We start from the raw sequence: 13890 nt of genomic DNA on the forward strand, positions 1-13890 counted from the left end.
TACAACATGACACAAAAAAGAATGACAAAGTCAAATAGCTCTACTTTTTGGCTTTGTCAATGTTAAGCCAAAAACAGCAAAAAAAAACGAAGTAAAAAGCCCCGTGATGCGTCCAGAGATAACCGCGTCATATTGTTTTTTCTTTTTTTTCCCAGTATTAGCAAATGTTGTATGACTACACCAGGCATGCACGGTAAAGGCATATGCGTGATAAAGGCACATGCGTGGTCAAGGAATTGCCTGGTAAAGGCCTACATTAATGTCTATGCTGTAAACTCTGATTTCCCTCAGCCATGCTGCACAGCAGCAGCACTGTTGTAAAACATGTCAAAAACAACATTTACAAAGCCAGTAGATGTTGCATAGGTGAACCCTATTGGCTTTGCCAATGCCTGTTACACAAGTTAATGTTTTCGGGCAAAGAATTCACATTGTTAATAACAGTTTTACTCCCAATTACAGCAATAGGAAACTGAAAGAAAGCCAGCCAGCCTCTGCAAACAGCCTTCTACTGCGTGGCAACACGTTTCTGCTGGTTTAGCAACTTTGGTCAATTTGAGCTGGAAAGGTTTTTTTGTTAAAATCGGCAAATTATGCGTTACATGATGACTTATATGGCAAATTTTAATAAGTCAAAGCACATGCAAAAATGGTAATTTAAAGCATTTATTTTGATTGAGTGAACACACAACAAAGTGCGACCGGCGCCAGTGAGATCCTCAGGTAACTGCCTGTTGCCATCAGTTCACACCTGCACCGGTCCCCTCTCCACTGTGGAACATACATCAAATAATAACAACATATAGCGCTGCACACGTGCGGCGTTCCTGCACGATAAACAATAATTTAACATACTAAACATTTTATACTACAACATTTCCCTCCTTTTTTTTTTCCTTTTTTGTTATTACATATACAACCATCAACTTATCCTATTGCAGAATCTGTAAACCTGCAGGGCATTTTCTTAAGACGTCCCTTCCTAGTTGCAGACATATCAACATCTGATTCCTTCTCCATATGATCCCCTGAATCTCATCTACTGTCTTGAGTTGGGAAAATATCTTGGGAAACAGAAGAGGTGCTTGAAGAAGCTTCCACCCAATTAGACCAATCACAATGGTCAATCATCTCTTCTGATAGTTGCTTCAACGAGGACACTAGTTGATCAGAAAGACGCACAAGACTTATTTTATTCCACCATCCCCACGAAGCACAGAACCTTTATTCGCTCTTGTAACCTGTACTGGAGAGGAAAATCTCGACAAACCTTTTTGCACCCTTCTGGGATTTTTTTAATAACACCCAGTCACCAACACGCAGATCTGAACCTTTAAAATTCCTACCACTACTGAATCTTTCTTTCACGGCCAGTTGTTTGTGTAGAACATGTGAAGCCACAGCTGTATCTTTCATCTCTCTATTACTACCTACATCCGTGTCCCTCAACCATTCAGATTCAGGAAACAAACTTGGATGTACCTCTCTTCCTCTTAATAATACAAAAGGGGACACTTCAGTGGTACTATGTGGTGCAATGTTCTAACTCCAAATTTTAGGCCTGATAAATTTCTGGACATCAGGTCCTGATGAAATAGATGTCTAAATACCCTCCGTGACTATGCTATTTGCTCTCTCCACTAAACCATTAGAATTTGGAGAATACAGGGCGACCTTTATGTGTTTAACATCACTCTTCTCAAAAAATTTACACATTTTATGGGACAGGAAATGTGTCCCATTGTCTGTGACAATTGTTCGTGGTGATCCCCCAATTGTAAACACCCATTCCAAAAACTTTATAACATGTGCAGTAGTAGGAGCATCACAGAACCTGTGACAGATCAACTTGGAATGATAATCTATCAAAAGAATTAAGTATTTCATGTTGCTCGGCCAAATTTCATATAGACCAGAAAAGTCCATACCCACTTTGTCCCATGGTCTTCCTGAGAATGGAACGAGATGTAGAGAACTATTTAACACCTTCGATTTATTCTCCGACACTAAACATTCTGTGCATGTGTCAATTATAGATTTTACCTGAGCTTCTAAACAAGGCCACCAATATTATTGTTTAAGTAGCTTGCATGTCTTCGTGACCCCTAAATGTCCTTGGTGTGCCACCAAAATAATAACTCTTCTTAAACTTTCTGGCAGAATAAATAATTTATGCCGCATAACCATGTCATTCTCCACCGACAACTCAGGTGCTATTTGACAAAATACCTTCAAATCACCTGACAACTTCTTTTTTTATGGCCAACCTTTCACTACATATGGTTTGACCAAACTAAGCTTGATGTCTTCAGAACATGCTTTTTCCCATGCTTGTTCAGTGAGGGTAAATAATTTTACCACATCAATTGTAGCTATTACACACTCAGTGTCATCCAAATCAGCAAGATCATTCTCCTCACATACTGGCATGGGTGACAGGCAATCAGCTCTAAATTTCTTCCCTCCTGGCAAATGTTTAATGTTAAAGTGATGCTCTTGTAACTTGGAAAGTAACCGAACTAATCTTGCTGATGTTTTACCTAACCCGCTCCCAGTTAATAAATGCACAAGTGGCTTATGATCTGTGAATACCTCAAATTCACGTCCTCAGATGTATGTCCTGAACTTATTAATTGCCCACACACATGCCAAGACTTCACGTTCTATGGTACTATAATGCGTCTCAGCATTTCTCAAAATCCTTAAAGCAAATGCTATAGTGTGTTCCTTGCCTGACACCCATTATCCTAGTACTACTCCCAAGCGAGTCAAGCTTACATCAACAGTGATGAAGCATTTGCAATCATCTTGAAAAGGATGTAACGCAGGGGCTCCTACCATCACACTTATGACCTTGTTAAAGCTCTGTGATAAGTCATTTGTCCACAAAAATGTAACCCCTTTTCTTAATAGAGAACGTAGAGGCTCCACTGTTTGTGCAAACCCATGAACAAACCTGGCATAATACTCTGCCAACCCTAAAAATGACTGTAGAGCATCTCTATCCTTCGGAGGATCAGCATCACAAATAGCCCTAATCAAGGATGTCTTAGGTTTACTGCCTTCAGGCGTGATCATCTGACCTAAATGGGAAACATCCCCAACCACGAATCCTGGACAAGGAAGTAGTGGACAACGAAAGCGGAACAACGCCTCCGTTAACCACGACTTCCTTGTTCAGTGCCTTAACCACGCATGTGCTGAAGAACGCACGTGCGTGTTTAAGGCACAGAAGAAGGGAGTCTGCTTCAACGTAGGACGTGATCAGGTAAGTGGGGCTGTGGCCGTTTAGGGGCGGGTGTGGGGGGGTCGAGGCATTATTAGTTTTAGTGGTGGGGGGGTCGGGGTATTTTTAGTTTTTGGGGGGGTGTCGGGTGGTTTATGGGCAGGGTGGGGGGGTTGGGTCATTTTTAGTTTTAGGGGCATGGTGGGGGGTCGGGGTATTTTTAGTTTTTGGGGGTGGGGGTATTTTTAGTTTTGGGGGTGGGGGTATTTTTAGTTTTAGGGGTGGCGGTTGGGGGTCGGTAGTTTAGGTTTAGGAGCAGGGGTGGGGGGATTTATTTTTAGTTTTTAGGGACAGAGGTCGGGTAGTTTAGATTTTACAGGGTGGGAGGGGTCGGGGTAGTTTTAGGGGCAGGGGTGCGGGATCGGGGCAGTTTAGGTTTTAGGGAGTTGGGGTCATGGTAGTTTTGGGGGCAGGGGCGGGGTAGTTTAGGTTTTGGGAGGTTGGGGGTCGCTGTAGTTTTGGGATGGGGTGGGGGTTTGGGTATTTTTAGTTTTTGGGGTGGGGGTTGTGGTAGTTTTAGGAGCAGGGGTAGAGGGTCGGGCAGGGGTAGGGAGGTCGGGTAGTTCAGGTTTTAGGGGTGGGGTTGCAGTAGTTTTAGGAGCAGGGGTGGGGGTTCTGGGTATTTTTAGTTTTTAGGGGTGGGGGTGTGTAGTTTAGGTTTTAGGGAGGGTGGGGGATCGTGGTAGTTTTAGGGGTGGGGTTGGAGGGGTCATGGCAGGAGTGGGGGGTCGGGTAGTTTAAGTTTTAGGGGTGGGGGTTGGGGTAGTGGTAGAATTGTTTTTAGGTGTGGGGGTTGGGGTACGAGTGTGTTAGGGGTGGGGGGAGTCGCATGCTGGAACCACGCATGCCGTTCAGGCATGCCTTCACCAGGAGTGCCTTTACAATGAAAAATCATTGTTAAGGCATTCGTGGTAACAATACGGTCGTTGTTCTGACCGCGTTGTTTAGGCATGCGTTGTTCCGACTCCTATTCGACCTAAGTACCCTATCTGATGAGCACCAAATTTGCATTTATCTTTCCTTACTGTTATACCTACTCTGGCCAATGTTAATAACACCTTGTTTAAAGACGTGTTATGCGCTTCCCAATCTTGGGCATAAACTAAAATGTCATCTTGGTAAGCTTGAACCCCTGGTATGCCTTCCAAGATATTGTCCATGAGCTTTTGAAAAACACTAGCCGCCGACGAAAGGCCAAATGGCAGCTTTAAATATTGATACACGCCAAAGGGGTTCACAAATGTCGTGAGTTCTTACTATTCAACTGTGAGTGCTATCTGATGATAAGCTGACCTTAAATCTATTATTGAAAAAGTCTTTGTGCCGCCTATCTTGGCAAGCAATTCTTGTATCTTGGGAAGAGGGTGACAATCGATTAATACGTTTTTATTGAGTGAGCGCAAGTCTGTACACAGTCTAACCTCCCCAGATTTCTTCCTTGTTGCCACAATGGGAGCAACCCATTCTGAAGAGTCACATTGTGCAATGATACCATCTGAACACAATTTTCCAATGGTAGATTTGAGTTCATTCATAGCACTGAGTGGGAGAGGATATACTTTATGAACAACAGGTTCTGCATTAGATTTTAAGTGAATATTATGTTCAAACCCTTTAACTGTTCAGAGCTTTTCTGAAAACACCTCAGGAAATTGTTTCAAAATGTCTTCAACCATAGAGTCCTGAGACAGATCACCACTACCCTCCACATGGTCATCACCTACTACTGCATTGTCTACTTAACCAGAAGGCGCGTCACCCAAAACTACTGGATTTGGTGAACCTGAAATCAATTGTAAGCCTATCTTGGCTAGGTCCTGCCAACCTATAAAACTTTGACCGTTAACGGTCACATATATTTTTGTAACAATGCTTCTGGATAAACACTCTTTTTTTTTTTAAACAAAGTACCCTAACATCTGTACATCAAACTCGCTAAACGCCCTGGGATTCACATCTGTTGGTGACAACTTGACCTTGTTGCCCCATGTATCCAAAAATAAAGTTTCTGATAGAATTGTAATTGGTGACCCTGAGACCGCCATAATGGAAATCTCAACATCACCAATCTTTGCCGTACCCCATGGTCCATTCACTTTATACACATTACCTACTGCATTGCATTAAATAGTTAAAATCATATTCTCTAGTTGTTCCGTGCTCACTTCCATCGTATCTGACACATTTACATTACTGATACATGTAGACCTCTTCCTAGACCTGAAAATGACCAATTTTCTTGCACAGTAAACATCTTTTACCAACCGCTGGGCAGTTAGGATTATTACTTAAATGTACTTTGGACCCACACCTGAAACAAAATGTGTTAGTTTTCTTAGATGTTTGTTTCCCTGCTTTACCTACGTTTACTTCACATATGTATTATCCATTATCTTCCTCAATAGTGAGCGTATTGATCACTCTGAAAAGCTTTTGTTGAAATCACTGAGCGTTCAATACTTTTGGCTATGTCTACGGTTTCTGATAGACTGGGGTTCCTACAACTAAGTAATCTCTCCTGTATTTTTTTTTTAAACAAGCAAAGACAAATTGATTATATATATATATATATATATATATATATATATATATATATATATCTCTCTCACATGTAGTCGCCAGAATCCTTAATGCTGAAATATACTCTTCCACAGTTTCATCTGCGGCCTGTTTCCTTTTTACTTGGTTCCTCTGTGTATTGCTTGGACATGCGTGCCATTGCTTCCTTATAACAATAACAATCGCCATTGCCAGTACCCCCTTGTGGTGGAGAAACACTTGGTAATTTTTCAAAAACTTGTTGAGCAGCTAGACCCAACAGCCATATAAAATTGCAACTTAGCGTTCTGGAGAAAAGTCAACTGCATCAATGGCAACTAGATAGTTTTCAAACATCTTTGCCCAATGACGCCAACTGATGCTAGGTTTCCCAAGATGTGGGGGAAATGGAGGTGGTTGTGCAAGATGATGAGTAGAAGCCATGATGGCTAATGGAAATAATGTCTGTAGTTCAAAGAACGATGTGCCTGTCACCGACAGGGTGTGAAAAGTGTGTAAAATTCACTTGTACCAGACGTTGCCAGGAAATAACACTGACGAGTACCTGGTAAATCAGTCATGTAATGATGCTGCTGAGTACGCAATGAATCAGCACTATGCTCTCTGTTGAACTATGACCTCTTACGTGCATGCTGCGCCGCAGTGAACGCAGGCTCCGCAATGACTTGTACACACTATCCCCCGATGACGTGCACACGCGCTCTGCAATGACATCCGGCAATGGCATGTAGCGATGCCTCTGCTGAGACGTGTCACACGCCTCACTCAATATATAGGAAAATGGTGAGGCGGTGGTCCCAGAGAAGCTTCATGGACTCCAAAGGCCAAGTCCTCTGCCGTGGCATCAAAGGTCACCAAAAACCAGAACGATGCGGACATGTACCAACCGGATTGGTGGTCGTTCAGAAAAACAGTGGTGTCCGACAAATAGTGATTTTCTGCTCATCGCCAAGATGTAATATGTCGAAGCGGATGCAAAGATGGTAATTTGAAGCATTTATTTAGATTGAGCGAACACCCATAAAGAAGTGCGACCGGCGCCAGTGAGATTCTCAAGCAAGTGCCTTCAGTTCACACCCACACTGTTCCACTCTCGATTGTGCAACATACATCAAATAATAACAACATGCAGCACTGAACACGTGCGGACCTCGCACTCGATTAACAATTAATTAAGATACTACGCATTTCATACTACACAAAGGTAGCAAATCCATGATTATGCCTAAAATGCCACAGCTGCTAATTTGCATAATACCGGGGCACTGCTCTTAAACAAGTGCATAAAGAATTAAGTGCAAGCAAGATGACTATTTCTCTTACATTTTTCTGCTTTTCTCAATTCTTGAGAGTAGCCACACATTTGCTATGATGTAATTAAAGCACTCCCTGAACTTATCTCACATCCCACCAATGTACTTGTTGTAATTTTCATAATTCATGTGACTTGATGATAATAATTAATAATAAGTATGAGTCAATAGTAATAAGTTATTACCCTTTCTCTGAGTTATTAATCGGTAGCCATGGTTTGTTCCTTTCCCCCCGCTTCCACCCTTCTAATGGGATGCCCCGGTGTCTAGCTTACAATGTTGACAAGGGAACTGTCATTTTGTATGTGTGGGACTGGAGATGTCATTGGAAATAATATACTTCTGTTGAATAACTTCACCTGCCTTCCGAATCGATTATGACAGTTTTCCACATAGACCTCTCCATAGAACCTACACTCTACCCCTACCTTGCTCAGCAAACAAAGCAGGCTCTTGCCTGACCATGTCAAGGATATGAAGCGATATAGAACTTTTACAATACAATTGTTGTTCCCTGTTGTATGGTACGTTATGGCTTATTGATGTGGTGCTTGCTACCTCTGACAAGGCGTTGAAGCAGATGTGAATGTGTAGCAGATTACTCTGCTAGTACTAAGAGTGGTCAGCAATCAGGCCCTGACCTGGGGTTCCTGGGTCAGCCAGGCCTCCAGTGCCTGGATGCACCACTGGGCAACAGCAGCTTGTGATAGCCGTGTCCAAACAACGGGCCATTGATACATTGTGAATTGGACTAAGGTCATGCAAAGCTAAATTCAAGAAACTCAAGGGGTACAAACAAGAAATATATATATTATTGTGATTTGGAGGACCACCACAATTGCCATCCACGTTTTAAGTTAAACAGACTGTCTAGCTCTAGGGAGAGTAAAATCTGAAAAGTAGATACAGAACCTGCCCAGTTCCACTAATTCAAGGAGGACAGTCTGTGTTTGCGACAATGAACAACTCTAGGCCAGAGCATAAAATGCCAGGGTTGATTATCAAGGAAGCACAATGATGAGAGGGAGGAAGATTACACCAGGAAACTAATGTCAGAGGTTAAGAACACAGTTATTACTAATGCAAATATTAATAGAACAAAGAAAAGTGTATGTAGAACAACAAATGGCTTGCTAAGCCATCTTGCAAGAAGTATTTATTACTGGTCTATTAGTTTTAACAGGAGATTTTAATTCAGATCTCACGATTAGTAGCTTCAACAATGAGTTTTTTGTAGGACTATTACTGACATTGCATTTCAGAGAAAGGAAAACTAAGCATTCTTTTCCTAGATAGACTCCCTACTTTTGGTTTTAGAACTTTAAATGGTCAGTTCTCAGTTGATCAGTCAATTGCAAACATACACATCTGTCCAGAGAAGACAGGACTGATCATACCTTTGTACTGCTTCAATGTTTACAACTGTAGAATATCTGACCTTGCTCAATAGTCGAAAGTGATCATTTGCCTCACATTTACAATGGGAAAGTGTCAGCTAAACCACATCAGATGGTTGCTAACAACCAGTTACCATTTAAAACAATCAAAAGGGGAGCACAATACAATTAGCGGACAAATAAATGTTTCCATGACTAAGCCTTTTATTTGCCTTAATCCTGTCCAACATGAAGCATAGTCCAAGGGACAGCTTTTGCAGCAACCCACAGTTCATGCAAGACGTAAGATCCACAAAGACAGAGAAAAAAAATGAGAGCCATGAAAGATAACAAAGGGAACACACGATAATTGGAATAGGCAAAAACATTTAAAAAAAGGTTATAAGAAAGCCATTTGAGGAACAAAAAAACTAAACTAATTTATAAGCAATGGTGTGACTTGCTTACAGTCCGTGGACCAATGTTTCTCAAAGGTTTTTAGCATATGTTAATCATTTGCCAAATAAAGTAGGAAACCATATCTTTCCAAACAATTGGGAGAAACATATAAAGCAGTTTCACCAGGAAAGAATATCAGAATATGAAAAATGTTCACTAAATAAGTAGCAGAAGTTAAAACATTCAATACTATAAAACTCGCTAGAACGCTGCTAGCTAGCTTCATAATGGCATGTAGAGGGTATATGTAATGGTACTGTAAATGGTGCCCCAGGGCCGAATGGGATTGCAAGTCTGTTTTAAAAGAAAGCATTGAATACTAGGCAAATCACCTAACCTCGATAATAAACTAATGATCTGACACTGCTATAATGCTCACAGTCTGGCACAGGGCATTATTCCATCCAATCTTTAAGAAGGATGCATTATTTAACCCATCCATCTCATAGCCCTATTTGACATATAGAGAAAATGTTATACCAAAAGGGTGATGGAGAAACTGATGGACTGGGGGCAAGTAGATGAAATCATACCCTCGCATCAGATGGGATTTCGAACTGGGTGTACTTGTATCTGGTGCTTACCTCAATGTTGGGAACACTGTGTAGGCCTTGTTAGTCTTCGGCGGAAATGTGGTGGTTTGGGTGTGTGGCCTATTCACAGATATTGGTGCAGTGTGTGTAATTCTCTGAACAGTACCGAACAGGCTGTGTTCTATGATGGTTACGCCTGGGTAGTATTTAGAGTTTGCATTTCCCAGCATGCCGAATCTGCCAGCATTATACCCGAAATTGCTGAAGGAATACAAAGTTGGAAGGGTGTCAAACAATCTGGAAAGAGCAGCATAAGTAGTTAAAAGGAGCACTAGGTCACTGGAGCCTTGCTCCTTAATCGGCTCTGTGGAGTTTCTGTTACCGTGAAGGGTTTATAACTTCATATTTGAAGGAGTTTCTTATGACTGTTCAGAATTTCCATTTGATTTTGAAAATCTTCGTTAGGGTTAGCAAGCATAAATGGGCTCTGGAAACCTTAGGATTTTCAATTTTTGGACATTAGTCTGGACACTGATTGAGCTATTGTCTTACAGGAAACGTCCTATTATATTTTGTGAGCATACTTTCTGGATGTGACAGGAGTAAATGTGGGCAATGCATCGTTTTGGAGATCATCTCAGGCCACTATCATATTCTAAGTAGGTACATACCTTTTGATTCTTTTTCTTAATAGTCCTGAACACAATTTGGGCGGATGAGCTAATTCTTTTATTAATCAGATATTTCTATTTCTGCATAGACTTTAGGGTGTACCACAATCCCTGCCTACCTTTATATGTCACTCGGAGTTTGGTGTAAACTTTTTGGAGGACAGAATTAAACTCTTGCTCCATTAGCTAAGGATCTGGGTGACACCAGAAGCTAGCCTTACAAGGGAGGCGATTCAAGACTGCCTCTGTTTGGACAACGTACATTCAATTTCATGGCTGAGGTATGTTAAACCTGTCTTTTGTATATTGGGAATCTCCAAGGTTTTTTTTTTCTTTTTTATAAATCCCAAACGAATTAAAAGTGGCACTAAAGCACTGGTTAGAGAACTCTTTTACAAATGGAGAGAAGAGATCCGCCTGAGGGATTTTTATCAATTAAAAACAGCTTTAAATTATGAAATCCTGAGCAGGCCTGTCGATTTATGTCTTTTATCCAAAATGAGAGGAATAAGCATTAAATCTCATTAGGTTACGTTTTAATACTATTTACTTCTTTCTGGCTTACCCTACGTGGGGAACCTGGTTTACTAATCTTCTCAATTGTCCCTTTGATTTTGACACAAAGAGAAGCACTTTGCATTTTATGTTGTTTTGCACTTTATATTCCTCACAGAAGAAAGTCTTCTTGGTTCCGGTACTCCATGGCAACAGTATTAGATATTTTAAGGCAGCTCTCGCCTTTTGCAAAAGGTAGATGCTCCTCAAATTTGTTATGCCGTAATTAACTTTATTAGTAGCTCTTTAGCCACTAGAAAGAGGTATGGCCTAGCAATCTGCATATAAAGAACAATGATTGTGTAAGTGTGCCTGTGTACAGCCAGGAATATTATTTTCTCCCCCCACTTGAATATTGTATTTTCTATTATTTGTTGTGTCTGGTTTTATGAGATGTTTTTATTAGTGGTATGTTTTAATAAATCATGCTTTTATGGTTGTATTGTCAGCCGAATACAGCTGACTGACTGAGTGTAGAAAAGTGAGTATCTTGTGTCCTGGTTTTTGATTTTAGCCCTGGTATCACACTAATCTAGGGTGTGGGCAGGGGCCTAGGCCTGTCCTTTGACAAAAGTAAAGTCACAGACCTACCTTCTTAGCTGGTGAGGCACACCAAACACTTACCTATTGACATACATTAAACTACTGTCCTTGTCATGGGTTTAGCACATAAAGCATGGTGGCAGCATATTGTGTTTTGTGAATCCAATGTGACCAGGCTTTTTATCTGTGACACTAGAGTAGAGGCATACTAGCCCAATAATGTAAAGTTCTGCTTCTGTGCACTTACCCAAATCCTAATGCTACCATTCCAACTGTATAAGCACAGCAGAGTAATGGAGGCCTTCTGAATACCCTAGGCCCGGTCTTTTGCATATGAAAGAGGTGAGGTTGTTTTCCTACACTGTGGAAGAGTATTGCTGAACTTCCTGCAGCAGCTGGGAGGAAACCTAGACACTTAGACGAGGAAAGAGGAGTCTAGGCTCCTTTAGAAATCCAATTAGACCTGTTGCTGACCAGGGAGCTGCTGTTCAGTCTTCTTGAACCTCCATCTGATATATGGTAGCGGGAATGGTGGTACTGCAGACTCCCTTTAACTAGGTGAAAGGGATGCTTTAGGCGACGTCCTGCCTTTTTAATTTCCCTGATTACACTTACAATTGGCTGATGACAGCATAGTGCAGAAAACTCACACTAATTTGTGCTTCTGTCGTGAGTGCTCAGGGCCAGATACAACCCTGTTCTTAGAAGCATCAGTCTACACATAGGCTGTGTCCGGTCAGTAGCCCGTAAAGGACACTTGAAAGCAGAACCACTCTAAACCATTTCTGAAAGTGCAGACACTGGATACACATGTTCATTCTGCTCTTCCATTATAAAAGTGGGACTCCACTTGATGTTCCTGCTTCAAGTCCTTTCTTGTCAAAAAGGGGAGTGTTCTTCAAAGTACCTGGAGGGCTACTGAGCCAACAGCAGTGAAGTCCTTCAGACAGCAAGCTTCCAAGATGAGAAAGGTCATCACCTGAGTTTGACCCGTTGCTGGAAAAGCTGTTAGCTGCTTAGCGAGAGATGGAGCCTGCCAACCCTTTAGAAGAAGCTTTTGACCAGGATGAGCTAAATGCATAATTCCCTGATTCAGGAGGGATTTCCAGAAGAGGACTACTGTGGATAGTGAACTGAATACCCCACTAGCTGTGGATCTACAGTATCTCTGAAAAAAGCGGATCCTACTGTATCTGTGACAACTCATCCTGAGTGATAGTCCTAAACCAGTCAAGACTATTATTTGAGTCTCAATCATCCTACCTGTGGTGCACTGTCCAGAAGAAGACCTGGATGTGCATGGCCGAATTTCCCAGAAGACCGGCCTATGCAAGGCCATATTGCCCAGAAGGTTGACCTCTGCGTAGCAGTATGGCTCAGAAAAATCAGCCTTTGCTTGGCAATCTTGCACAGAGGAAGATCAGCCTGCACCTGGCTGTGTTGCCCAGAAGTAGACTAGTCAGTGTGTGGCTGGACCACAAGAAAGAAATTGGCCGTTGTGTGGCCACGCTGCAGGAAGGAGATTGGCCTCTGCATGGCCGCATCCACCTCAGAGATCAATATCAAGCCTTCCATAGAGATCACCGTAGGCGACAAAAGGAGACATGCAGAATCAGAATTGCTGAGCTGCATCTGCTAGGTCGATGCTCACAGCCAGCGAGGAGGCCCTAGATGGAGCATCTGGTCAATGCATCTCCTCCCATAAGCAGTAAGGGGCGTGGTGAAATGAAGATGGGTGGCTGCCCAAAAAGACTGTTCCTCCACAGGTGGTAAGAACTGAGCAAATGAACTGAAGAGAAATAAAAAATATTGGATTGCAAGCCACTCAGCGCAAACACCTTAAGTAGGGCGGGATATGCATCTGAACCATAATTGCTATAATGCTAAAACCCAGGAGGAACCATCTAAACCACATGAGAGAGATCAGGGAGAGCTAGCAGACAGAGATGCAGTCAGGCTATAAGTACCCAGGACTCCTTCCTAAACGTTCTTCATATTTGCATCTGAAATTAGAGGTTTTTAATACTAAAACTGTATCATATGTTTTTGTCAATGTTTTATCTTTCTCGTACGTCTGTAAAACTACAATAACATTTCTATTTTAAAAAACTGGCACAAGAACTGTAATGCTTTTAATTAAGCATATTTCACTTTTCCAAGCAATATGTATCACTATAGAATACATTACCTTGTATAGTTACAAGTTTAAGTAAGGCTTCCAGGTGTTCTTTCTCTGAAGCAGTGGCTTGATGCAGCCAGGCTAGCATATCTCCCACATATCTGGTTTAAGAAAACAAAACAGACATTTAGAAGAATAGAGTCTCAAACACCACCAAATGCTTACAAATAATGGAATATGTGAGATGTTATCTTTTGTTTGTGCATGGATCTCATTCCAAAGTGTATTAACTATTTTTACATTTATCCATTAATTACTGTTTAAAGAGGTCACAAAAACTCATGCTTTTGTCTACATTATGATAATTGCTGGGAATTGGGAATGTTTTGACAAATTGAGTGGTCTTATAGCATTCATCTTCAAAATACCAAGTAGAACAAATTATTATCTACCACACGGGACAAGAGAGAATATTA

At 41.5% G+C, this 13890-nt stretch overlaps 1 protein-coding gene across 1 annotated transcript in view; it reads right to left on the reverse strand.

The window, feature by feature from the left end:
* Positions 1–13890, reverse strand: part of COG6 (component of oligomeric golgi complex 6) — a 521976-nt gene that overhangs the window by 297142 nt on the left and 210944 nt on the right. Inside the window, exon 10 of the mRNA XM_069205482.1 lies at positions 13484–13575. Coding sequence (XP_069061583.1) covers positions 13484–13575 — 92 coding nt within the window. The remainder of the gene's footprint in view (positions 1–13483; positions 13576–13890) is intronic.

This window comes from Pleurodeles waltl, chromosome 8, assembly GCF_031143425.1.
Source record: "Pleurodeles waltl isolate 20211129_DDA chromosome 8, aPleWal1.hap1.20221129, whole genome shotgun sequence".
Taxonomy (NCBI): Eukaryota; Metazoa; Chordata; class Amphibia; order Caudata; family Salamandridae; genus Pleurodeles; species Pleurodeles waltl.